At 35.6% G+C, this 26,849-nt stretch overlaps 1 protein-coding gene across 5 annotated transcripts in view; it reads left to right on the top strand.

Annotated features, from left to right (window-relative positions):
• CNOT6L (CCR4-NOT transcription complex subunit 6 like) overlaps positions 1–26,849 on the top strand; it is a 125,281-nt gene that overhangs the window by 80,848 nt on the left and 17,584 nt on the right. For all 5 annotated transcript variants that reach the window (XM_088836411.1, XM_088836412.1, XM_088836409.1 and 2 more), the window contains 4 exons: positions 9,513–9,581; positions 11,828–11,985; positions 14,273–14,427; positions 26,614–26,765. In XM_088836411.1, coding sequence (XP_088692537.1) covers positions 9,513–9,581; positions 11,828–11,985; positions 14,273–14,427; positions 26,614–26,765 — 534 coding nt within the window. The remainder of the gene's footprint in view (positions 1–9,512; positions 9,582–11,827; positions 11,986–14,272; positions 14,428–26,613; positions 26,766–26,849) is intronic.

Genomic DNA, 26,849 nt, shown 5'->3' with positions numbered 1-26,849 from the left:
TAATAATTTACAGTTAAGTATGCTGTTCACTGTGGTTTTTATATAGATAACTTTAATGAGAGTAAGGAAATTTTTTCTGGTCCTAGTTTGCTAGGAGAGTCTCTTATTTTTTAATATGAATAAATATTGAGTGTAATCAAATGCTTTTTTCTATTGAGGTGAATATATAATTTTTGTCCTTTATTCTTTTAATTTGGTAATTGCATTGATGGCTTTCCATATTACCACCTTTGTATTTCTGGAATAAGCCTACTTGGGTTGTAATATGTTATTATCTTTTTTATATATCCCTGTTTCCATTTTCTAATATTTTACTTAGGACTTTTTGTGTGTTTGAATGAGACTGGCCAATGATTTTTCTTGTGAAGTTTTGATATAAAGGTTATACGGGCCTCATGAAAGTTATTAGGGATTATTTCCTCATTTCTGTTATTTGGAAGTTTATTTAAGGTCGATTTTCTTTGTTAAATATTTGGTAGAATACATTTGAGCCTGAGGTTTCTTTGTAGGAAGTTTGAATTACTGATTTAATTTCTTTAATAACTCTTCTGATTTTCCATTTCTCTTTTTGTCATTCTGAAAGTTTTGTTTTTTGGCAATTTGCATGTTTTATTTGAATCTACAAATTTGTTGACAAACAGTTGTTTAGATATCAGTATCTTTTTAGGATGTTTTAATGAACTCCTTATTGCCAAATTCAGACTGAAATTGAAGAAAGTAGGGAAAACCACTAGACCATTCAGATACGACCTAAATCAGATCCCTTATGATTATACAGTGGAAGTGAGAAATAGATTTAAGGGACTAGATCTGATAGAGTGCCTGATGAACTCTGGACGGAAGTTCGTGACATTGTACAGGAGACAGGGACCAAGACCATCCCCATGGAAAAGAAATGCAAAAAAGCAAAATGGCTGTCTGAGGAGGCCTTAAAAATAGCTGTGAAAAGAAGAGAAGCGAAAAGCAAAGGAGAAAAGGAAAGATATAAGCATCTGAATGCAGAGTTCCAAAGAATAGCAAGGAGAGATAAGAAAGCCTTCCTCAGTGATCAATGCAAAGAAATAGAGGAAAACAACAGAATAGGAAAAACAAGAGATCTCTTCAAGAAAATTAGAGATTCCAAGGGAACATTTCATGCAAAGATGGGCTCGATAAAGGACAGAAATGGTATGGACCTAACAGAAGCAGAAGATATTAAGAAGAGGTGGCAAGAATACACAGAAGAACTGTACAAAAAAGATCTTCACGACCAGGATAGTCACGATAACGTGATCACTGACCTAGAGCCAGACATCTTGGAATGTGAAGTCAAGTGGGCCTTAGAAAGCATCACTACGAACAAAGCTAGTGGAGGTGATGGAATTCCAGTTGAGCTATTTCAAATCTTGAAAGATGATGCTGTGAAAGTGCTGCACTCAATATGCCAGCAAATTTGGAAAACTCAGCAGTGGCCACAGGACTGGAAAAGGTCAGTCTTCATTCCAATCCCAAAGAAAGGCAATGCCAAAGAATGCTCAAACTACTGCACAGTTGCACTCATCTCACACTCTAGTAAAGTCATGCTCAAAATTCTCCAAGCCAGGCTTCAGCAATATGTGAACTCCCAGATGTTCAAGCAGGTTTTAGAAAAGGCAGAGGCACCAGAGATCAAATTGCCAACATCCGCTGGATCATGGAGAAAGCAAGAGAGTTCCAGAAAAACATCTCTTTCTGCTTCATTGACTATGCCAAAGCCTTTGACTGTGTGGATCACAATAAACTGTGGAAAATTCTGAAAGAGATGGGAATCGCAGACCACCTGACCTGCCTCTTGAGAAACCTGTATGCAGGTCAGGAAGCAATAGTCAGAACTGTACATGGAACAACAGACTGGTTCCAAATAGGAAAAGGAGTACGTCAAGGCTGTATATTGTCACCTTGCTTATTTAACTTCTATGCAGAGTACATCATGAGGAACGCTGGGCTGGAAGAAGCACAAGCCGGAATCAAGATTGCTGGGAGAAATATCAATAACGTCAGATATGCAGATGACACCACCCTTATGGCAGAAATTGAAGAGGAACTCAAGAGCCTCTTGATGAAGTGAAAGAGGAGAGTGAAAAGGTTGGCTTGAAGCTCAACATTCAGAAAACGAAGATCATGGCATCTGGTCCCATCACTTCATGGGAAATAGATGGAAAAACAGTGAGTGTCAGACTTTATTTTTTTGGGCTCCAAAATCACTGCAGATGCTGATTGCAGCCATGAAATTAAAAGACGCTTACTCCTTGGAAGGAAAGTTATGACCAACCTTGATAGTATATTAAAAAGCAGAGACATTACTTTGCCAACCAAGGTCCGTCTAGTCAAGGCTATGGTTTTTCCCGTGGTCATGTATGGATGTGAGAGTTGGACTGTGAAGAAAGCTGATCACCGAAGAATTGATGCGTTTGAACTGTGGTGTTGGAGAAGACTCTTGAGAGTCCCTTGTACTGCAAGGAGATCCAACCAGTCCATTCTAAAAGAGATCAGTCCTGGGTGTTCATTGGAAGGATTGATGCTAAAGCTGAAACTGCAATACTTTGGCCACCTCATGCGACGAGTTGACTCACTGGAAAAGAGTCTGATGCTGGGCGGGATTGGGGGTGGGAGGAGAAGGGGACGACAGAGAATGAGATGGCTAGATGGCATCACCGACTCTGTGGACATGAGTTTGAGTGAACTCCAGGAGTTGGTGATGGACAGGGAGGCCTGGCGTGCTGTGCTTCATGGGGTCGCGGAAGAGTTGGACACGACTGAGCGACTGAACTGAACTGAATGTCCATTTAATGTATAGTGGTATCTCTTTCCACTCCAGATATAGTTGTTTGTGTTGCCTCTATTTATTTCATGTATAGTCTTGTCCAGGGATTTATCAATATTTTCTTTAACAAAGGAATCAATTTTTAGCTTTGTTGGTCATTCTACTATGTAATTTTTTTCACTATCAGTAATTTTTTATCTTTATTTTTTCCTTTCTTTTGCTTTCTTCGGGTTTCATTTGCTGCTTTTCCCCCCACATTTTTGTAACACCTATATCATTCACTGATAGACTTTTTCCCCCCTCATGTATTCATTATTGAATCTCCCTCTAACCATGACTATTAGCTGCTCCTGCAAGTTTTAATTTGAATAATTTTTGTTATTGTTCAGTTCAGCATATTTTCTAAAAGCTCTCATTTCTTCTTTGATGAGTCATCTAGACGTTTGTGTTTTATTTTTAGGGTTTTTTTTTTCTAGTTTTCTTTGTCATTGATTCCTAGCATAATTCCATTGTGTTCAAGAACATACTCTGATTCATTTAAATTCTTAAAATATCTATAATATTACCCAGCACTTGCTTAGTTACTTTTTGTAAATGTTAAATATGTACTTAAGAATAATGTTCATTCTAAAGTTGTTTGGTACAGCATTCTGTGTATATTAAAGTTTTATTAATTGTTTGACTATGTTATATATACTTAATGATTACTTTGTTTTTATTCACTACTGATAGAACTGTATTAAAATCTCCCCCTTTGTAGATTTATTTCTTGTTGTAGTTCTTCCAACTTCTAATTACATATATTAGGGGTATCTTTTCATGGGTTTCACCTCTCTGGTTATTTGAAACTTTTGGCATTATGCTGTTTTTGTTGCGTTCTTATTAATATAGCTACAAGGAAAAAATATAGCTTCATGAGTTCTATTTTGGGTAGAATTTCCACTGTGTATCTTTTCCTGTTTTTTCTTTGTTAAACCTTTCTGTACCTTAGTAGTTTCTTCTGTCTTCTTACTTTGGATTTATTTTGTTCTTTTTCCTGTTTGAAGTAAAAATTTATATTGTCGATTTGAAGTCTTTCCTCTTTTTCAGTATAAATATATAGTGCTACAGTGAGGCCTGGCATGCTGTGATTCATGGGGTCGCGGAGAGTCGGACACGACTGAGCGACTGAACTGAATTGCTGCATTCCATACATTTTGATATATTTTACTTTCATTTTCATTCTGTTCAATGTATCTTAAAAATTTCCTTTGAGTCTTCCTCTTTGACTCATGCATTATTTAGAAATATGTTATTTAATTTCCTGTTGTCTGTTACTAACTTTTGGTTTCATTCCAGTTTGGGATCAGTTGCGTAACACCGTATTATTTGACATCTTTTAAATTTCTTGAGGTTGATTTTATTTTTGTCTTGGTGAATGTTCCATAAGTGCTTGAAAAACTATATATTCTGCAGTTTGTTGAGTGGAATATGTTATACATGTCAAGTAGATCATGTTGGTTGCTGCTGGTGGTTAATTCTTCTTTTTTGTTTTGTAATTGTCTATCTAGTAGTCTTATCAGATGTTGACATTATAGTGCTGAAATCATCAACTACAGTTGTGGATTTGTCTATTCTTTTAGCTTTGTCAGTTTTTGCTTCGTGTATTTTGAAGTTGTGTTGTTTGTTGTTTACATGCTTAGGATTGCTGCATCTTCTTGGTGATCTTTTTTATCATTGTGTAATGGCCTTCTTTGGAGAAGGAAATGGCAACCCACTCCAGTATTCTTGCCTGGAGAATCCCAAGGACAGAGGATCCTGGCAGGCTACAGTCCATGGGGTCGCAAGAGTTGGACACGACTTAGCGACTGAAGAGAAAGAGTGACTTTCTTTGTTCCTGGTGTCTTCTTTACTCTCAAGTCTACTTTATCTCATATTATATAACACTCTACCTTTTTTGATTTGTTTAATATTTACATCCTGTTAGTTTCAACTTCACTGAGTTGTATTGGAAGTGAGTTTCTTATGTATTTTTGAGTTATATGTTATTTTTTTATCCGTTCGGCCAAGATTCCACTTATTTGTGTATTCATTAGACTGCGTATATTTAAAGTAAGAATTGATACGTAGAACTTGAAATCAGCCATTTTATTATTTGTAGTCTGATTCCTTTGTTTCACCTTTATTTATCATTTCTTGGTTTCTTATGGGCTACTTAAACATTTTTTAGGATACCATCTTGTTTTATTTATGCTGTTTTAGAGTATACTGTCTTGCATAGTTGCCTTAATGATGACTTTTTAGATATCACAATATACATACTTAGAACGGACTGTTGATAATAGTGTCTTCTCATTTTAAGCCAGTTATTGATGCCCTACTTCCATTTGTGTCCCTTTGCCTTCTCCACTTTAAAAATATAACTGTCTCTAATACGTCCTCTACTTACCCTGAATACCACATAGATGTTACAATTTTTGCCTCAGCCATCAGATACTATATAAGAAGCCCATGCAGAGAAGGTTAATCTGTTACGTTTATCCTTTCACTCATTCTTCGTTCTTTCCATTTTGATGTTCCATTTCTTCTGCTGTTAACATTTTCTTTCTGTCTTAAGAGCTCCCTTTAGCCATTCTTTAGGGGCCAGTCTGCTCGCAATGAAGTCTTTTAGTTTTTCTTTGATAACATCTTTATTTTTCCTTGATTTATGAAGGCAAATTCTGTTGGCCACAGAATTTGAGGTTGACAGTTGTTTTCTTTTAGCACTTGAAAAGATATTGTATCACTTCCTCTGGCACCATGGTTTTAGAAAGAAACCTATTGTTTCCTTTTAGGTAATGTGTCATTTTTCTGGTGTTTTTGTGATTCTTTGTCTAGTTTTTAGCATTTTCATTATGATGTGGTTGGTGTGGGTTTCTTTGGGTTTATTTTATTGAAGTTTGTACATCTTTTTGAATGTGTAGATTTATGTTGTTTGTTAAATTTGGGGATTTTTAGTCATTATCTCTTTGAATATTTTCTAAGTGTACTTTCTGTCTCTTCTCTTTCTGAACTTTGATTTTATGACTCTTAGATCTTTTGAGAAACCCACAGGTTCCTCAAGCTTTGTTCATTTCTTTTTTCTGTTTTCTTTTTATTGTTCATATTGAGTAAATTCTCTTGATTTGTTCTCACATTCAATAATGTTATGTTTGGTTATCTATATTATTGTGCCCTTACACTTATGTTGTGGGCTTCCCTTGTGGCTCAGCTGGTAAAGAATCTGCCTGCAATGTGAGAGACCTGGGTTTGATCACTGTTTTGGGAAGATCCCCTGAAGGAGGGAAAGGCTACCCACTCCAGTATTCTGGCCGGAGAAGTCCATGGACTGTATAGTCCATGGGGTTGCAAAGAGTCGACACAACTGAGCTACTTTCACTTTCCACTTATTTGCTGGGGTTTGTATTTTTTCATCTGTGTCAAGAGAATTGGTAATTACTTTATGAAGCAGTTTTATGTTGACTGCTTTAAAATTTCTGTCAGATAATTTCAACAGCTGAATCACCTCTGTATTATTGTCTGTTGGTAGTCTTTTCTCAACTAAATTGTGATTTTCCTGGTCTTTGGTATGACCAGTGATTTTCACTTGTTCCCTGGATATTTTTTAATACTATGTTAGGAAACTCATGACCTTTTAAAAACTTCAGTAGCAGGCAACTGCCCAGTTTAGGTTTAGCATGTGGGTTTTGTTGGCTCTTCAGGCTCAGCTGGCACCCTCACTGTGGGAAACCAGGCCCAGTGCTGTTGATCACTGTGAGGTGTGGGAAATCACACTTTTCTTACCCCCTTTCCCAGTCCCTCTCCAGGTCTATTCCTCATGGCTTCAGGACTGTCTAGCACATAGTGTGGCATGTATGGAAGATAAAAATGGGAGAATTGTTTTAGATCACATTTTTAGGTATGATGTTGAAAGATGTTAACTGCTGTCTCTTCTGTTCATGATGAGAGTAGTCTTCAATTTTGATCCACACTCGGTACTCTGCTAGGACCATACAGATTTAGCTATTCAGTTCAGTTCAGTTTAGTCGCTCAGTCGTGTCCGACTCTCTGCGACCCCATGAATCATAGCACGCCAGGCCTCCCTGTCCATCACCAACTCCCAGAGTTCACTCAAACTCATGTCCACAGAGTCGGTGATGCCATCCAGCCATCTCATTCTCTGTCGTCCCCTTCTCCCACCCCCAACCTTTCCCAGCAACAGAGTCTTTTCCAGTGAGTCAACTTGTCACATGAGGTGGCCAAAGTCAGGCTTTATTTGATGGTTGGCTTATATAAATATAGTCCTATCCTTTGGAGTTTGAGTAAGCTCTGGGAGTTGGTGATGGACAGGGAAGCCTGACATGCTGCAGTCCATAGGGTTGCAAAGAGTCGGACACGACTGAGTGACTAAACTGATCCTTTGTCAAATCATTGGCCATGCAATTTTATCTTTGAAAAAAGCCAATGTTAAGTATATACATGTCACACATGAATATATTATTCTCTTTGAAAGAAATATTAAAATTCTGGTTAAGACTAGAATTTCCTTTGACCACTACCTTTTAATTCCAGTCCCTTCTGTGTAAGTAAGCACACTTAGATGTTGGGTGTGTATCCTTATAGACATTTCTAGACATTTATATATAAAATTTAAACCAGTAGAAATTTTCTTGCATTGTATTACTTTGCATATGTGTTTTAAATTTTTCCTAATAAAATATGTCCTACTATAATATATTATTATCTAATTTAAAATGTATTTTATTATTATATATTTTCTACTTTTTCCTCACCCAGCAGGATTTCTTACATACCTTTCCACTTTAGCATGCATGTATCTTTTTTCTTTTAAACTATGGCATAGACTTCTGTGGAATGGGTAAACGTTTACCATTGCTTATCGTATTTTAAACATTGGCATAATGAATATGTTTGCTGCTTTAAGCAGATAGGGCTGATCCCAAGAAATAGAATTGCTGGGTCAGAGGGACATGAATGTTTTAAAATTTTAAAAGATGATGCCCATTTGTCCACCCAGATAGCTGTACCAGTTTGTATTCCCACCAGTTGTAAGTGCAAGTATCTATTTCTTATCACCTTCACCAACCCTGGATATTATTAAACTTAAATTTTTTTTGTCAACCTAGATAAAGACATGCTACCTAATTTTTAAGTTTTTCCTGGTTACTGGTGAGGTACAGTAACCTTTCCTATGTTTTTGTTCTTCATTTATTTTGGGGAAATAGTATATGTTTTACTTACACTGTTAAATTGTGCTGTATTAAAATATGGGAAGCGTCAGAATGTTGACATCACTTTGTTTTATTTTGATAATTTTCATGCTTTCTGAGTTTTTAACTATTTGCTAATAAGGATCCCAGCAGCTGAGGAGTTCTTTGTTTACTCTCCATTATATTTATATAATGAGCTTCTGTTTTAGAGAGAGTTGCCATAGTTCTGGCACGGCACTCCTAGGAGGCATGGTTATTTTCCAGGATTCAGTGTGTTGAACCAGCTGGATGGTTTGTTATCTTATGATGACCTTCATTACTTTCCTGGCAAGATACAGACTATGCAAAATAACATTCATTTCACTTTGTGAACAGTATGGCTGCTAAAACAGGCATCCTTTAGCTAGACTTATGGAACACTAAAATGGTTAGTAAAATGACACTTTTTTAAAAGATCTTGGATACTTGGTTCAAAATTTCTATGGCTGGGTGATGATGGAGTGTTTCTGCTTAAATGGAATACATTTCTTAGCCACTAATTTGTTGAGTAAATCTGCAAACTTGAATCAAACTGTCCTGAAATTGCAATTGTGTTTAAATGGGAGAAGAAAAAAGAGGTAGTTAAATCTTAACTTAGTGCATTTTCGTTCATCTGATAGTTTGGTAGAATTTAGTTCCGTAGTATTGACAGTCATATCTGAGCAATTAATGTTTAACCAGTGCCTTCCTTTTTTCTGTATGTACAATGTCATTCTAATCTCTGGCTTTGTATCAACATTATAAAAGAAAGATTAAAATTAGGAAATGAAAGCCCTATTAGAAAATTCAGTAGTTTTTATTATATATTCATGTTTGTTTTTTTCTGTTTTAAAAATATTTGAGTAATTTTGTTCATCACTGTGTTGATGAATGTAGCTTTCATTTTCCCGCTGGGAACACGACTGAGTCAGTACAGTTGACGTGTATAATTAAGACATAAGCCTCTTACTTAAGGATTTAAATAGGTACTTTTAAAAATAAATACTGTGTAAGTATAAATGCCATTAATGAATTTCTTCGTGTTCTTTTCAGATGTTAGTTTTGTGTTTTCTGCATAACTCTTCATCAACTTCCTTCAGCTTTTAAATCTTCATTATGTTTCAGTACTAGATTTTTAAGACCATATGGATTTCCCAGGTGGTGCTAGTCATGAAGAACCCCCTGCAGTGCAGGAGACATAAGAGACAACGGTTCAGTCCCTGGGTCCGGAAGGTCCCCTGGAGGAGGGCATGGCAACCCACTCCAGTATTCTTGCCTGGAGAATCCCATGGACAGAGGAGCCTGGTGGGCTACAGTCCATAGGGTCACAAAGAATTGGGAGGACTGAAGTGACTTAGCACATACATACATGGGCTATTATAGCTGAAGAGAATACAGAAGCTGATTTGACATTATAAATTAGTAAATAATACTGATTTTAGAAATACAGGAAATTACATTTTAAAAAAGTATTTGTTTTCCAGTTCATCCAGAGCAGCTTCCTCCGAGGCCATGGATTACATTAAAAGAACGAGACCAAATTCTGCCATCAGGTGAAATAGTTTTTCTTATTCTTTCTTGACTTTTTTCAGATATACTTGAAATGCCCTTTGAGCTTTGTGATGAAATTAACCTTCAAATTAGGCCTTCATTTTACCTCCCTTGAGTAGATCAGTTTAGAAATACTGATGGGTAGAGTTAAAGTCCTCCCTAAGGCTTATGTACAAGAATCTCGTATCTTTCACAATGTTGGGGCTCTTGGTTTGAAAATTACTTCATGTAATAGAGCTTTCCAAATAGCATCTTTACATAAGGTTTGGTGATTCAAGAAAAATGAGGAGTAATGAATTTTCTTCTGAAAAATTTTGAACTACTTAGATTTATCATTCTTCAGTGGGTAGACTGATAACTCTTGTAGAGGGATAATTCAGACTGAATCAAATTTACTATATTGGAAACAGAATATGATGCCAGGCCAGGGGTATAGAAATGGTATAGGGTGAAGATTTGAGCAGTTTAATTATAGGATTCAGCATTTCTTGAACTGCAGTAAATGTAGAAAATATACCTTTTCTTTATCTTTTTGTGAAGACCAATGATAATTTGACATTTATAGGGCTTCTTACTGTTTATTAGACATTTTATAGTTCAGAATTCTGTTTAAAATAAGTTGTTATTAACATTCCTCTTACAAGTCATAGTTTTTATGATACCTAATTTTATTTTGAAGATGAAAATTTTACTGTTTTAATATGAAGTAACCAAATGCTGATAGTTAATTTTAGGGACGTTCAATTTTTAAAAGGGTGATTTATAACCCCAAAACTATAATGGTAATTAAACTATGTAAGAATTAATCCTAGATGGTGAAAGAGGTACCGTATACATAATGACCACCAGTCAGATCCCCAGGAGATCTCTGAACTAAGTTTCTCATAGTATCTTCCTATCATCTGACTCTGAATCAGCTTCAGTTGAGCATTACTTCATTTCTTGTATTCCTCACCATTTATTATTTGATTCTCAACCAGGTCTGCCCATTGTAATTACCTGGGATGCTTTTAAAAAATATTAGTGCCCAAATCCTAACATACTAAATTAGTCTGGAGTGATCAACATTTTATTTTAAAAAAAGTTTCTTTAACATGATTCTAATGGATAGATAGGAGAGAGAATTAGTGATAAAAATCAGGGATTTTCAAACTGCTTGTGTATAAAATCACCTTAGGATTTTGTTAAATTGTAGATTCCAGTTCAGTAAGTCTTTGTGAAGCCAGAAATTTCTGCATTTCTGAGTTCCAAGGTGATAACTGATGCTGCTGGTTCCTAGAGCACACTTTTGAGTAGCAGGGGATACAAGCTGTGTTTTCCTGTTAATTTACTTGTAGTCCTTTTACTGGCTTCCTTGGTGGTTCAGTGGTAAAGAACCCACCTGCCAGTCTAGGAGATGAGGGTTCGATCCGTGGGTCAGGACGATCCTCTGGCGTAGGAAATGGCAACCCATTGCAGTATTCATGCCTGGGAAATCCCACAGACAGAGGAGCCTGGTGGGCTACCGTCCATGGTGTCGCAGAGTTGGACACAACTTAGCAACTGAGCATGCACACAGTCCTTTTACAGTTCAAGGGAATTTTAAAATGAGAATTTAATTTAAAAAATGAGCATTTGATTTGGTTAAAAAGGTTTCTCTTATAACTAAACTTTGTCAGTCTGTGTTATTCTGGCTCAGAGCAGTGAGAGAAGTAAGAGACTCAAAAAAGTACTAGGTATGACTATTTTGTTAATGAAAGGTAATGAAAGCCTTTTAAAGGGAAGAAAATTAAAATTTACTTTTATTCCATTTATAGAGAAAAGTTTTGCTCAGCAAATTATGTGTAAAAAAGTTAGTATTGATTTAAAATTAGATTATTTTTGGCCATACTGCATGACTGGCAGGATCTTAGTTACCTGACCAGGGATTGAACTTGTGCGCCCAGCAGTGGAAGTGCAGAGTCCTAACCACTGAGCCACCAGCGAATTCCCTAAAACTTGAATTTTTATTTATTAAAATACCCTTTAAAAAAAATCTCAAATATGAGCTATAAGTCTGATTCTGGTAAAAGAACTTTGGTATGGTGGATGGACTCTGGTAAAGTTTTTATATAGTTTAACAGAATCTTGCCCAAGGCATTTCACAGTGGTGATATTTGAGTTATGTTTGTGTGGCATGTATGATTGTATAGGTGTACATGTGATATTGCTTTAGGAAAGGTTGCCTAATTTTCTCCCTTTTGTCTTGTTTTTTTCTCCCACTTCTTAGCATCATTCACGGTTATGTGTTACAATGTGTTATGTGATAAATATGCCACCCGGCAGCTATATGGCTATTGCCCATCCTGGGCATTAAACTGGGAATACAGGAAAAAGGGAATTATGGAAGAAATTGTTAACTGTGACGCAGATATCATTAGTCTTCAGGTAACACTATAGAGATTGAATTGTCTGTAACTTAAAGGTGAATCTAAAAATTACAGAAGATCTTACTTTTGGGAGAGATTTTGTGTTTGAAGGAAAACCCAAAGGAATTATTTTCTCTTTTTAAGAAAAAAGGATTATTTTAATAAGCACTTAAAATAGTTCCACAGTGAAACAGTTTTGTATAAGCCATAAACTTAGACTCATTTACTATTTTCTTAAGTGAAAATAATTTCACCACATCATTCACGTTAATTCATGTTATGAACAAATCATTGGTATTGCCGAAAAAGAAAACTACTGAAGATTGAATCTTTAAGAAATATAAATTTAACTTATAATGGGATCTGTAAAACAAAATTATTTGTCTACCATTGTTCCTCAGTGATAAACATATAAAAGTATTGTACTATAAATCATGCATTTTTGCCTTATTTTTAAAAGCAACCTCAGAAATTTAGATACTTTATTGAATTTAACTGACAAAGCACCTTTTGATTGAAATATGTGTTTTACTGCTTTTCAGTGCTCAACTAATGAATGACCAAGAAGGTTTACAGATAGTTTTTAGTACTTTTTTTCTTAGCAGTTTTCAAGGCATATTAAATGCTTTAAGGTATTTTAAAATGTTTAGTGTTATAATTTCCCACCTCCTTTTCTGCATAGCTTAAGAATAAAGTCATTACTTTTATGATAAATTTTTTTGGTTAGAGTAGCTTTATTATTTACTTATATTTGTGTTATTATCCATGATTCATTTGACTCTGGAAAAATAAGGAAGTAGTAGGAGTCTTCAAAAGTTAAATTTTCTTTTAAACACTGAGAACTGACACAAAATGAGGAGGAGGCAAATATGGGCTTACCAGGTGGCACTCATGGTAAAGAACCCAAATGCCAGTGCAGGAGACATGAGACACGGGTTCGATCTGTGGGTCAGGAAGGTCCCCTGGAGGAGGGAATGGCAACCGACTCCCGTATTCTTGCCTGGAGAATGCTATGGACAGAGGAGCCTGGCAGGCTACAGTCCATAGGGTTGCAAAGAGTCTGACACAACTGAAGCTACTTAGCACACATGGAGACAAATAAGCATAGGCTTATGTTATTTAATTTTCCTCCTTTTGATTCAGTATTTATAGTAATAATAGCCTCACACTCTTCCTTAGTAAGTATAGTATGAAGCATAGAAGCATCATAATTTAAAAAATGTTATTATAAAGTAATACTATGTTATAAAGTATTCATTCCAGAGAAGTTAGAAATATGAAAAGAATATAAATAATAATAGAGTAAACCATCTCATCCTGTACCCCAAAGAAAGTTGCTTTAACTCCAGGGTTAAAACTTCTGGAGTATTTCTTATATTCTTTTTAAAACATTCACTTGCCTATTTATTTACAGGTATGTTTTCAAAATAGAGATCACACTATTAATGTATTTTGTTTCTTGCTTATTGCATTTAATATACATTTTCTGCATTACTAAACTTTCTCAAAGCCAATTGTATGAATACATACTAATTGATTTAGCATTTTCCCTGCTGTTGGACATTAAGGCTGTTTGTTTTCATTGTTACAATATCATGTTGTTATAAACATTAGCACACATAAATCATTATCTTCACACTTGATTGTTTCATTTGGAAAGATTTCTTAAAAGTATGTTATGGGTCAAGTAATAAATTAGTGTAACTTGATAATTGCCAAATTAACACAGACCATTGGATTATTGGTATTCAGGTAACTAAAAATTTCTTTAAATAGGATTTTTTGTTGATAGATCTTAAACTTCTCAGTTTTGACTATCATTCTTTTCCACCACAGTTGAGAAATACAAAATATTGTTTTAAATTACCTCCTAATATAAAAATTTCAATTCCCTACTGCTTAATCTGTAATATGACCAGCTTTCATATTTTGTATTTCGCTTTTGTTCAGTTACCAGTTGAGGAAGTACAGTAGTTGTTGTTCAGCCACTAAGTCGTGTCCCACTCTGTGACTGCATGGACTGCAGCATGTCAGGCTTCCCTGATGAACTCTAAATTGGAAGTCAGGAGATTTGGGACCAACTACCTACCTATGTAAACCTGAGAAAAGCATGTTATTTTTTTATTCTTTTAGGCTTTACAAAGCTGCCATTGTCAAATGGTAGCTGCTATCAATAAGGTAAGGTAATTAGATAATGTTTGTTAAATGAAGTATTTTAACTTAGTCACACTTTACTCACAGTGTTGCACAGTTTTACATCTTAGGTTTCCTCTGTCATGTCGGTGATAATTTATCTTCTATCTCAGGAAGTGGAAACAGAGCAATACTTCACTCTCTTTCTGCCAGCATTGAAGGAGCGTGGATATGATGGATTTTTTTCTCCAAAGTCACGTGCCAAAATCATGTCTGAGCAGGAGAGAAAGCATGTGGATGGTTGTGCAATATTCTTCAAAACAGAAAAGTGAGTTACGGAACAAAGCATAAATTCTTTAATTACCACACATTTGCAGTGGTCTTTGGTTTGACCCTACAATAGACAAAAAGCTGAAAAACAGGTAATATAAAAGTTAAAACTATTGGTAAGATTTTATTTCTTAGGCTGTGTATTAGAAATCAGAATGTTTATCATATTCTTTATGCTTTTTTGCCAAATTGCACTAAAAATATTAAAAGGAGTATATACTTAAATATGATATTATCATAATTTTATATTTATTTCCATGAAGTAAAATATTGGTTTTGGTGTAAAAAAGAAAGTAGTACCCTAATTTAAGATTGGAACTAAGTGATCTGAAGTATCTTTTAGTGATTTTTTTTTCATTTGCTGTTATCATGTCTGATTCTTTGAGACCCCATGGACTGCAGCATGCCAGGCTTCCCTGTCCTTCACTATCTTCTGGAGTTTGCTCAGACTCATGTCCATTGAGTCAGTGATGCCATCCAACCATCTCATCTATCACCTCACCCACTTCTCCTGCCCTCAGTCTTTCCCAGCATCAGGGTCTTTTCCAGTGAGTCAGCTCTTAGCATCAGGTAGCCAAGTATTGGAGCTTGAGCTTGAGCTTCAGCATCAGTCCCTTCCAATGAATATTCAGGATTGATTTCCTTTAGGATTGACTGGTTTGTTCTCGTTGCAGTCCAAGGGACTCTCAAAGAGCGTCTTCTCCAGCACCACAATTCAAAAGCATCAATTCTCTAGCGCTCAGCCTTCTTTATGGTTCAGCTGTCACATCTGTACATGACTACTGGAAAAACCATAGCTTTGACTAGACGGACCTTTGTCAGCAAAGTAATGTCTCTGCTTTTTAATGCACTGTCTAGGTTTATTATAGCTTTTTTCCAAGGAGCCAAGCGTCTTTGAATTTCATGGCTGCAGTTGCCATCCTCAGTGATTAAAATCTGTCACTTCTTTCATTTTTTCCCCTTCTCTTTGCCATGAAGTCATGGGACCAGATGCCATGATCTTAGTTTTTTGAATGTTGAGTTTTAAGCTAGCTTTTAGTTGGCCCTTTTCAGAATCATTCATTTTTAATCAACTTTTCACCTTTTCCAGTTAATATTGTGTATGTTTATTTCTTGTCTTATGAAGAGTCGCTCAGTTGTGTCCACCTCTATGGACCTCATGGACTGCAGCCTGCCAGGCTCCTCTGTCCATGGAATTCTACAGGCAAGATTACTGTAGTGGGTAGCTGTTCCCTTCTCCAGGTGATCTTCCCAACCCAGGGATTGAACCCAGGTCTCCCGCATTGCAGGTGGATTCTTTACTGTCTGAGCCAACAGGGAAACTTAGTCACTTATTCACTAAATGTTTGCTGAGCATTTGCTTTATGACGAGTGCTGTGCTAGTCACTATAGACCCAAAAATACATGGTTTCTGATTCCACTCAGAGCTCCAGTAGGAAAAGGAAGGAGTAAATATCATAGTATAGTGTGGTATATATGTGTTAGAGATATGCCTGGATAGATAAGGGAAGGTGAAGAGAAGCACAGAGCTTATAGAGATAGGGAGTTAAAGGATTGATTGAGACAAAATAATGGAAAGTGGTCATGACCTGAAATGGAAAACAGAAAACATGACCTTTTTGTTTTTTCAGGGCTATAATGTAGTTGATGAAAGTACGGTCAAAGATAAACCTATTATGACTGCTTATTAAAATATATGAACAATCTTGTAGAGGCCTCTGTGCTATAATATTCTTGAGTTTAAAATGGAAAAAAGTATATATTCAGAGGTGGTTACAAGAATTAAATGAGATAATGAATGGGGAGGTACTTTTTAAATCATTAACTGTCCCAGAAATATTTTTATTATTGTCATATTTCTATTTCTGTAATCCTTTGCAATTTTAGTATTTCTCTATTACTAGGTTTATGATACTGTGTGCATTGAATTTAGGAATTACATTTCTGACTTGAGGGTTCAGAACCGTAACAAGCTTAGAAGGCTATGTCTGTCTTCCTTTCTTTTTTTTGTTTGGAATTATGAAGAATTATTATATTACTCTGTTTTCTTCTTTTATTTATTATTTTATTGAAATATAGTTGATTTACAATGTGTTAATTTCTGCTGTAAAGTGATTCCATTATACATATATACATTCCTTTTTAATATTCTTTGTCATTGTAGTTTATCACAAGATACTGAATATAGTTCCCTGTACTGTACAGTAGGACCTTGTTGTTTATCCATTAGTTTGCATCTGCTAACCCCAAACTCCCAGTCCATCCACCCTCCACCTCCCCTCTCTTTTCCCCTTGGCAACCACAGTTCTGTTCCCTGTGTCTATAGGTCTGTTTCTGTTTTGTAGATAGGTTTGTTTTTGTCATATTTTAGATTCCACATATAAGTGATTCATATGATATTTTCATTCTATTTTTGACTGACTTGACTTAGTGTGATGATGAGTCCATCCGTGTTGCTGCAGATGACCTTATTTCACAGAAGGCTATCTTTTGAATAGCTGACTGAGTGACTAGATGGTTAGAGGCAGATTCTTTTGGCTATCATCTTGAGGAAAAGAGAGAAGTATATTTTTGCCTGATAAAGGCTGCCAGTTTTACAGTGGAAAATTTGAAAGCACCTCCAGCTTTCAGAAGACTGAAATGTATGGAGTGAGATAGAGGTGGTATTATATAGTTAATAACTTAGGTTTAATACATTAGATAGGAAATCATCTACTAATAGAATAAGCACATAAACACTTGTGACTTCCTGTTATAACAAAGTGTTTCAATGTTTTTATTAATATTAGCCTATTTATGACCAGCATGACTTGTTATTTTGGGTAAATGAATTAAGTGAATTTGAAAGCTGTTTGAGTCACTTATTCATTTGTCCCTACTTTCATATCTTTTCTGTGAATTTTTAACAGAGATTTTTCATTTGTTTAATAATTAGTACACAGCCCTGTAGTATTTGAGGTCAGAATATGCTATATACTCTTCTAGTGGGTTGATGTGATATTTTTTTTTTACAAATTTTAGCATAACAATAGCCATTACTTTGTAGTATTTGCATGTCAGCCTTTTTCTTTTATTCACACTGATTATCTTAATTTTTAAAGCAATCCTCAGAGTTACAAATACATCTATTTCCTCATTCTTACAGATGAGGAAACCAAGACACGGAGAGTACCTGGCTTCACAGTCAGTGCTTTTAACCACTGTACTAAACTGAATCTTTAGACTTCTTTTATATATAGACAATTTGTATATATATGTTTTTTATTGAAATATAGTTGATTTAGTGTTATGTTAGTTTTAGGTATGTAGCAGAGTGATTGTTTTACATCTATATATTCTTTTTCACATTCTTTTCTCATATAGTTATTAGAAAATATTGAGTATAGTTCCCTGTGCTGCACACTAGGTCCTTGTTGTTTAGACTTATTTCAGCTTCTGATGTCACTTGTACCTCTTAAAAGGTTATCTCATTTGGAAAAATTACCTTGAATTTCATATTTGTTACCTGTATTCACACACAAATTTCCTTGAAACATCGTAATTAAAAAAAATTACTGATAACATTGATGAGATGTGATGAGATGTGACATCAGCTTGTTTTTCCATTTGCCATTGTTCTTTCTGAAGAATGATATTATCAGTTTTCATTCCTTTTACAGTTTTGAGAGGGAAATCTAAAATGCCTTGATAGTTTGTTAGAGGTAATTAAGATTCTGAACTAACAATTATAACTGTTGTTTAGGAAACTTTAGACAACTGACTATTTGAAAACAGACTTGAATTATTTAAAATGCTGTGAATTTTTTCACTTTGAAATATTTTGTAAAATACACATATGCACATAGGCATATATTTTGTCTCTGTGTGTTTGGAAAACTTATTATAGGTTAATTTTTTAAAGTCGAAAAGTTTCTTTTTGCCGTATTTTGTCCTATAGACTAAACAGTTAGTAGAGCCCAGTGCATGATTTGAAGAAATCAAAAATGTCGAAAAATGGAGCTGAAACGAGACCTAGATACAGACGTGCTTGCTGTTCCTGAGGTTAGCAGTTCTGATGTAATCATACTTTGCTTCAAACCGGTGAGAAAGGGAAAGATGAAAGAGACAGTTTTAGAACATGTGACCATTGCACCGTGACGAGGCAGTCTCTTCCAGCAGGGTTGGCAACTGGGTTGTCGTGGTGCTTAGTGCTGGTTACATTGCCTCTGGTCTCTGTCTCAGAGACACCAGGTAAGACCAGGTCCTTGTTTTGCATTCCATTTTATGACAGGTTGTTTTGTGGTTGAGAAGAGGGCATTCATTTATAGATTATATAGTGTTGTCCAAAAATGACCTATTCTGATAATCCTGTCTTACTAGTTTCTCAATTACTAATTTTGTCTGTCATAGGTGGTGGTTGCATTTAGAACTTTAAAATTCGGAGGTTGTGATTTCTAGTTTCCAGTATTAGCTTTCCCATTTATTTAATCTGGAACATTCCTTTATGCCAGTTTCATTACCTTTCCAGTGTGGATGTTAATAATAACTGTTCTGCCTGACTTCAGAGGTTTTTTATGGGGCTAAAATGACCAAAAATGTAAAAATGCTTTCAGTGTTAAAAGAGTTGTACAAATATATCTAGAATGGTGAATATCCACTTTTCTTCCCTACTTATCTCACTCTCTAAGCTTACCTTTTCTAGCAGATTATTTTTTGGAACTCCCATGATTACTTGAAAGGACCCAAGAACACATTTTATAGCATCTTATACTGCATATACAAGAAAAATTTCTATTTGGTTTAGGTTTAAGAGTGAGTTTAATGGGATTAGAAAGGGTCATGGTTCACAGAAAGGAGAAGCAGAGTAGAGATTATTTGGTTGAGGTGAGAGGGGAGAAAGTAGGAAGTATTGTTCTAAAGTAGTATGGGATAGAATATGGGCAAACGGTTTCTTACTGTATTATAGATGTATTATAAATATAGTATAAAATAAACACGAAAACAAGATGAGTTGTAGGAGATTATCTAGCTATACTGGTGCTGGAAATCTTATTTTCTAAAAGCTGAGTCCCTGAAAAGTTCTTATGGCCCAAGAAGCATATCTATGCCCTTATTTAATTCTCACTGGAAAAAAGGAATTTTCTGTGGTTCCTCAGTTCTCAACTATCTCTCTGATTCTTCAGCTGTTGGTGAAACTGAAATAATAAGATTGAGAGTATCACTCTGACAGTTTCTGTATCTCTAAGCACTAAAAAGGGGAGTGTTTGGTTATAATGTGCTCTATTTAGGAAAACTGATTTTATTTTTCTGAACTTTTTGAAACCAAAGACATTAGAAAGTAGATACCTCAAGAAGATTGGGATGTTTCAGTGAGAAATAGGGCAATACAGTAATAAATCATACCAATGAGGAAGAAAACTGAAGGGGTAAGTTGAGGCAGTTAATGAACCAGGTAATTGTTCAGGATTCATTTTAAAAGAAGTGTTTTTTTCCCCCAATAAAAAACTCAATAACCAAGCATATATTAAAGAAAAAAAGCTTATGAACCTATCTTCTTTGCCATGAAAATTAAGAAAAAAGGGAAATTAAGGCAACAAGGAGAATATTGTAAATAACATCTGCACTATACCCATGTGCATTGTGCAGTCACTAATTAATGATCAAGGAAAAAAGCTAGAGTCTTGCAAGTTCTATTTTGCTTTCATGGTCTCTATTGAGGAGAATTGTTTTCAAACTGAAAAGACTAATACGAGGTAAGGAGGAGATTGGGAAACCAAGAAGAGGAGCTTGGGAAGCCAAGCAGATCACTAAACTGCCTTAACTAGTTAGGTTTCCAAATCAATATAATTATATCCCATGGTATTAAAATATCTTGCCAAAGTAAGATTAGAGAAGTAGATGGCATGAGTTAGTGAGCATTGGAGTATAGGAGCAGTTCTAGTATATTGGAGACGAATAAACCACCTCATTTGCAAGCCTCAGTTTTCCTCATCTTTTTAGTGGTAATGAGCATTGGTTTGGCCAAAAATTTGGCTTTTTCCACAAAATATTACTTGAATGAACTTTTTGGCCAACCCAGTAGTATTGTCTGTCACAATTTGAGTTCTCCAGAAACAAGACTCCCAAGTTAGTTTGGTGTTCAGGAGTTTGTTAGGGATCAAAAACTGTGGCAAGGAAAGCAGAATTGAGCATAGAGAGTAGAACTGTGTTGCACATCAGCCAGCCTCAGTTGACCCCATCTGTAGCTTTGGAGCTGAAATGGCCTGTGAGAATTAGTCCAGGAGGAACCAAAGTCCCCAGACCTTTATCTTTTGCTTTTGATCTGTAACGTGCCTCTCCCAGAAGTACTTGGACTTGGTTGAGGCAGCCCCCCGCAACTGGAGCAATTCCTTGGGGATTGATGAGGCCATCCAGCCAGCATCTCTTCATGTCCACACTGCAAAGTTTTAACAAAGTTTTAGGATGAATAATATGAAGTAATTTCACAGGTCTTGATACAGAGTAGATCCTCAATAATAGACAGCTTATTATTGTTTTAAATTTGTTCTGCACTATTCAGAATTTTGTTTATATAAGAGAAAACATATGCATACATACAAGATTTATAAAAAAAACCAAAAAGCAGGCAAGGATATTTTAATCCTTTGGAAAACTAGAATGTTGTTTCAAAGTGCCCTTAATATCTGAATGGGTGAACTAATGAGCAGAAATAAAAATGATACTCAATAGAAATAAAGTCTGCAATTCTTCAATTATTAAAAGAAAGAGGAAGAGAGAAAATTATTTGAGATCACAGAAAAATGTGTATATGCAAAACAACTTATTACTACACTAATTAATCTATTACTATAGCTAATCTCATTAATTATAATAGCTCATATCAGAAGTACCTTAAATGCCTAACAGAATAGTTCAATCATGGTGAATTTATTTAGTGGACTATAATGAAACCATAAAATTGGTTGTTGAAGCAAATATATATATATATATATAATTGTAGGATAATTGCTTTACAGAATTTTGTGATTTTTATGTCATACATCAACAGAAATCAGCCATAGATATACCCGGGTCCCCACCCTCCTGGACCTCCCTTCCATCTCCCTCCCATCCCATCCTTCAGCCTGTCAGAGTCCCTGTTTGAGTTCCCTGAGTCACACAGCAAATTCCCATTGGCTATCTGTTTTATATATGGTATTTTAAATTTCCATGTTACTTTCCCCATACATCTCATTTTCTCCCTCCTCCCCTGCCCCCATGTCCACAGGTCTGTTTTCTATGTCTGTTTCTCCATTGCTGCACCGAAATAAATTCATCAGTGCCATCTTTTTAGATTTCATATATATGTGTCAGTATGCAATATTTATATTTCTCTTTCTGACTGACTTCACTCTGTATAATAGGCTCTGGGTTCTTCCACCTCATTAGAACTGACTCAAATGCATTCCTTTTTATGGTTGAGCAGTATTCCATTGTATTTGTGTACCAGCTTCTTTATCCATTCATCTGTTGATGGACATCTAGGTTGCTTCTATGTTCTAGCTATTGTAAATAGTGCTGCAGTGAACTTTGGGGTACATGTGTTTCTTTCAGTTTTGATTTCCTCAGAGTATATGCCTAGGAGTGGGTTTGCTGGGTCATATGGTGATTTTATTCCTAGCTTTTAAGGAATCTCCATACCATTTTCCATAGTGGCTATATCAGTTTGTGTTCCCTTTTCACCACACCCTCTCCAGCATTTATTGTTTGTAGACTTTTTGATGAAGGCCATTCTGACCTGTGTGAGGTGGTATCTCATTGTAGTTTTTATTTGCATTCCTCTAAAAATGAGTGTTGTTGAGCATCTTTTCATGTGTTTGTTAGCCATCTGTATGTCTTCTTTGGAGAAATGTCTGTTTAGGTCTTTTCCCTATTTTTTGATTGAGTTTGTTTTTCTGGCAATGAGTTGTATGAGCTGCTTATGTATTTTGGAAATTAATCCTTTGTCAGTTGTTTCATTTGATATTATTTTCTCCCATTCTGAGGGCTGTCTTTTCACCTTGCTTATAGCTTCCTTTGCTGTGCAAAAGCTTTTAAGTTTAATCAGGTCCCACTTGTTTACTTTTGTTTTTCTTTCCCTTACTCTAGGATTGGATCATAGAGGATCTTGCTTTGATTTATGTCATCGAGTGTTCTGCATATGTTTTCTTTTAAGAGTTTTATAGTTTTTGGTCTTACATTTAGATCCTTAATCCACTTTGAGTTTGTCTATGGCATTAGGAATTGTACTAATTTCCTTTTTTAACATGTAGCTGTCCAGTTTCCCAGCACCCCTTATTGAAGAGGCTATCTTTGCCCCATTGTATATTCTTGCCTCCTTTGTCAAAAATAAGGTATCCATGGGTGCGTGGGTTTAATCTCTTGGTTCTCTGTCTTGTTCCATTGGTCTGTATTTCTGTTTTTGTGCCAGTACCATACTGTCGTAATGACTGTAGCTTTATAGTATGGTCTGAAGTCAGGAAGGTTGATTCCTCCAGCTCCATTGTTCTTTCTCAAGACTGCTTTGGCTATTCAGGGTCTTTTTGTGTTTCCATATGAATTGTGACATTTTTGTTCTAGTTCTGTGAAAAATGCCATTGGTAATTTGATAGGGATCACATTGAATCTGTAGATTGCCTTTGGTAGTATAGTCATTTTCACAATATTTATTCTTCCTACCCAGGAACATGGAATATCTCTGCATCTGTTTATGTCGTCTTTGATTTCTTTCATGACTGTCTTATAATTTTCCACGTACAGGTCTTTTGTTTCCTTAAGTAGGTTTATTCCTAAATATTTTATTCTTTTTGTTGCGATGGTGTATGGGATTCATTCCTTAATTTCTCTTTCTGATTTTTCATTGTTAGTATTTAGAAATGCAAATGCTTTCTGTGTATTGACGTTATATCCTGCGACTTTGCTGAATTTACTGATTAGCTCTAGTAATTTTCTAGTAGTTTCTTTTGAGTTTTCTACGTATAGTATCATGTCATCTGCAAACAGTGAGAATTTTACTTCTTTTCTGATCTGTATTCCTTTTATTTCTTTTTATTCTTTAATTGCCATTGCTAGGACTTTCAAAACTGTGTTGAGTAATAGTGGTGAGAGTGGACACCCTTTTCTTGTTCCTGATCTTAGAGGGAATGAGGCGTATGGTATTTTATAGGGAAATGTCCCTGTCTATATTAGAGTATTACTTAGAGTATTATTAATAAGTAAAACGTTGATCATTATTCTAGTTGTGTAAAAAATGCACACACATGGTTGAGGGAAAAGTCTGGGGAAACACGTTGAGATGTTGATGGGGTTGTTGGGTTACAAATGACTTGACTTTTTCTTTATTTTTTTCTCATTTCCCAATCTCTGTATGTTACTTAATAAAATAATTTTTTTCACTTTTCTGTTTTTAAGCATCTATAAATACGGAACTGAAGAACTAAAATACCAAAAAGTTGTGGAGATATATTATTATTTATTTAGCTTATAATTAATATGGCTTTCCCCAAAGTACATTTTCAGTTTTTATTAACAAAAATTAGTCCAAAATGAAGAAGACAATTCTAGGTACTGCACCTTTGAGTTTAAACTTGAGTTTTTCAAATGAACAACTGTTTTACACCATATATCATGCAAAGAATTGATTTCTTTTCTGGAGAAGACTTAGGAATTATATTTAAAGTAGTGTCAAATGGAAAAGAAATTCTTTGTTCTTTTGAAGAAATGGTCTAGATTTAGGTTTGATTGAAGAAAGAAACAGGGAAACATTTTAGTAACGACAGTTCTATAATTAGATAGTCTCACTCCACCACCCCTACCAAATAATATCCTGACTCTGGTAGAAGAAAAATATTACAGTATTAAGCTGTTAAACAGCAATTTCAGACTTTCCTGCAGGACCCTAGATTCCTATAAATAAGCCTTAAGAACTCTGTAAATATTTACAAGATATTTCAAAAGTTAAATCCAAATAATTAAACTAAGTAATTTTAAAATAACACTCAAATGTTCCAAACACCAAATTTTAACACTTGGGAAATCCATAACATGTTCCTGAAACACTGCTTAGTTGACTTGTTGCAGATCTCTGAATTGAGTTTTTGCCTGCTTGCTTGTTTTTTTCTGAGTTCAAAGCCAGTTATTTACCACTTGTATCTGTGTGTTTGTGTGAATCAGAGTTTTTGTTAATACTGTGTAACCAAAACAGAACAGAGAAATAAAGTGGATACTGAGACTGATAGAAGACCAGAATTATCATCTATACCCTCTGATTTCAAATTTTTATAAACATCAAAACAGATTCATCATTTTCAATGATTGATTTATTCAGATATAAGACTGCTTTTATCTCTTTTATATGTGATAATCTAAGTCCTGATATTGAGGATGACCCATTATATCTGTAGAACTTATTTTGTATCTGCCTGCTTATCTTTATCGGAGAAGGCAATGGCAAGCCACTCCAGTACTATTGCCTAGAAAATCCCATGGATGGAGGAGCCTGGTAGGCTGCAGTTCGTGGGGTCGCTAAGGGTCGGACACGACTGAGCGACTTCACTTTCACTTTTCACTTTCACACATTGGAGAAGGAAATGGCAACCCACTCGAGTGTTCTTGCCTGGAGAATCCCAGGGACGGGGGAGCCTGGTGGGCTTCCGTCTATGGGGTCACACAGAGTCGGACACAACTGAAGTGACTTAGCAGCAGCAGCAGCAGCTTATCTTTATTTCTCTTGCCTTACCCTAAGCCACCATTATCAGTCATCCAAACAACCTGAGAAACTTTCTAATTCGTCTCACAGTTCCCAAACTTTGGCTCCTGTAATTCATTGTCTACAGTGGAGCTGCAGTGATCTTAAAAAATATAAATCAAATAATATCATATCCTTGCTTAGAATCTACTTCAGTCACTTCTCTTCCTCTTAATCTCCAACATCATTTCATACCCTTCCATTCTTTTCTAACCCATAAACATACAAAGTTCTTTGCCAGCCAGAACCTCTCACTTCTTCCTTTATCTGGAATGCTCTTAATTCCATTCTTCACCTTGGTAATTTCTCATCATTCATGTTCCAGTTTAAATATCACCTCTTTAGAAGGTGGAAACTCCACTCCTTTAATCACTCTGGCTGGAGAGTAGGCACATGACTCGACCTTTTATTCTTCTCAGCCCATCTGAGACATTCAGACTTGGAATCGGGAGAGGAGTGTTATTTCATCTAGCACAGTGTCCTGCAACACAGTACAGTCTTAATATTTTTGAAGGAATGTGTGTAGGCTTCACTTTCAAAACTAGGAGGCAGATGGGGTAGGACCCTTTTATAAAAGGAGAGATGTCTTTTTCTCCTCTTAAAACCTAGTGAAAAGCAGAGAGTATATTTAGTAGGTTTTGGCTGTTTATAAATGCTTTACAAACTTAGTAAAACTTGACTAACAAAAGTTAAATGGCTTGACTAAAGTCATCCTGCTATTAAATGGCAGTGCTGGACTCAACTCTGTTAAATCCTACAATACCTACCTTGGCACTAAGGAAAGGAAATACTGTTAGTACAGATGCACAAGCTGTAATCCCAGAGAGAGCCATCCCTCATCTTATAGAATCATTCCTTCTGTTCAGTTATATTCACCCAATGCCAACTTTCTAGTAGAAGCCAGATGGAAAAATTGGCTTCGCCTTAGCTGGGATAAGGGTGTCCCTGCATTTTCTTGACAGATTTCTTGATGTGGTGAGAATAAAGCTGCCAACAGGGTAGGTAGATTTTTTTTTTTTTCTCTTCTGTCTTATTAACTTGCTGACTCAGTTAAGGTTGTGTTTTACCTTTGAATAATAGAAAATCCCAACTGCCACTTAAAGAAATAGGAGAAGAGTAATTTTCTCACACAGGAAGTCCAAAAATGGCAATCCAGAACTAGTTCAGCTGCTTCTCCATTCATAATTGGTTGTCTTTTGCCTTCCTGTCTCTTACCACATGGGTAGAGATGGAAAAGGGTGAAGGAGTACACACATCTTTGCTAGGTGGCACTTCCAAGAAGGTTTCTACAGTAATCAGACTTTTTCCCTCTCATTGGCCAGAACTGTATCACAGGACCCCTTGCAGCTAGAAAATGACTAAGGAGACAGTGAGTAGTGTCTATATCTTGTGCTCTTCTCATAGCTGATACCATAATATTAATGCATTGTGACCTTTTAGATTTACATTGGTGCAGAAGCATACGGTGGAATTTAACCAAGTGGCAATGGCTAATTCAGATGGATCCGAAGCTATGCTGAACAGAGTGATGACAAAAGATAATATCGGTGTCGCTGTGGTATTAGAGGTCCACAAAGAACTATTTGGAGCAGGTGAGTGTGGTTTAAAATCTTCCTACTAAAAATAAACACCATTTCAAGTGCAGTGTGTCATGCTGGTATTTATTGCATGGTTCT

Source organism: Moschus berezovskii, chromosome 5 (assembly GCF_049115385.1).
Source record: "Moschus berezovskii isolate FMDL1 chromosome 5, NW_MosBer_1.0, whole genome shotgun sequence".
Lineage (NCBI taxonomy): Eukaryota > Metazoa > Chordata > Mammalia > Artiodactyla > Moschidae > Moschus > Moschus berezovskii.
The sequence above is the reverse complement of the archived record's forward strand: the minus strand, read 5'-3'. Positions and strand labels throughout refer to the sequence as shown.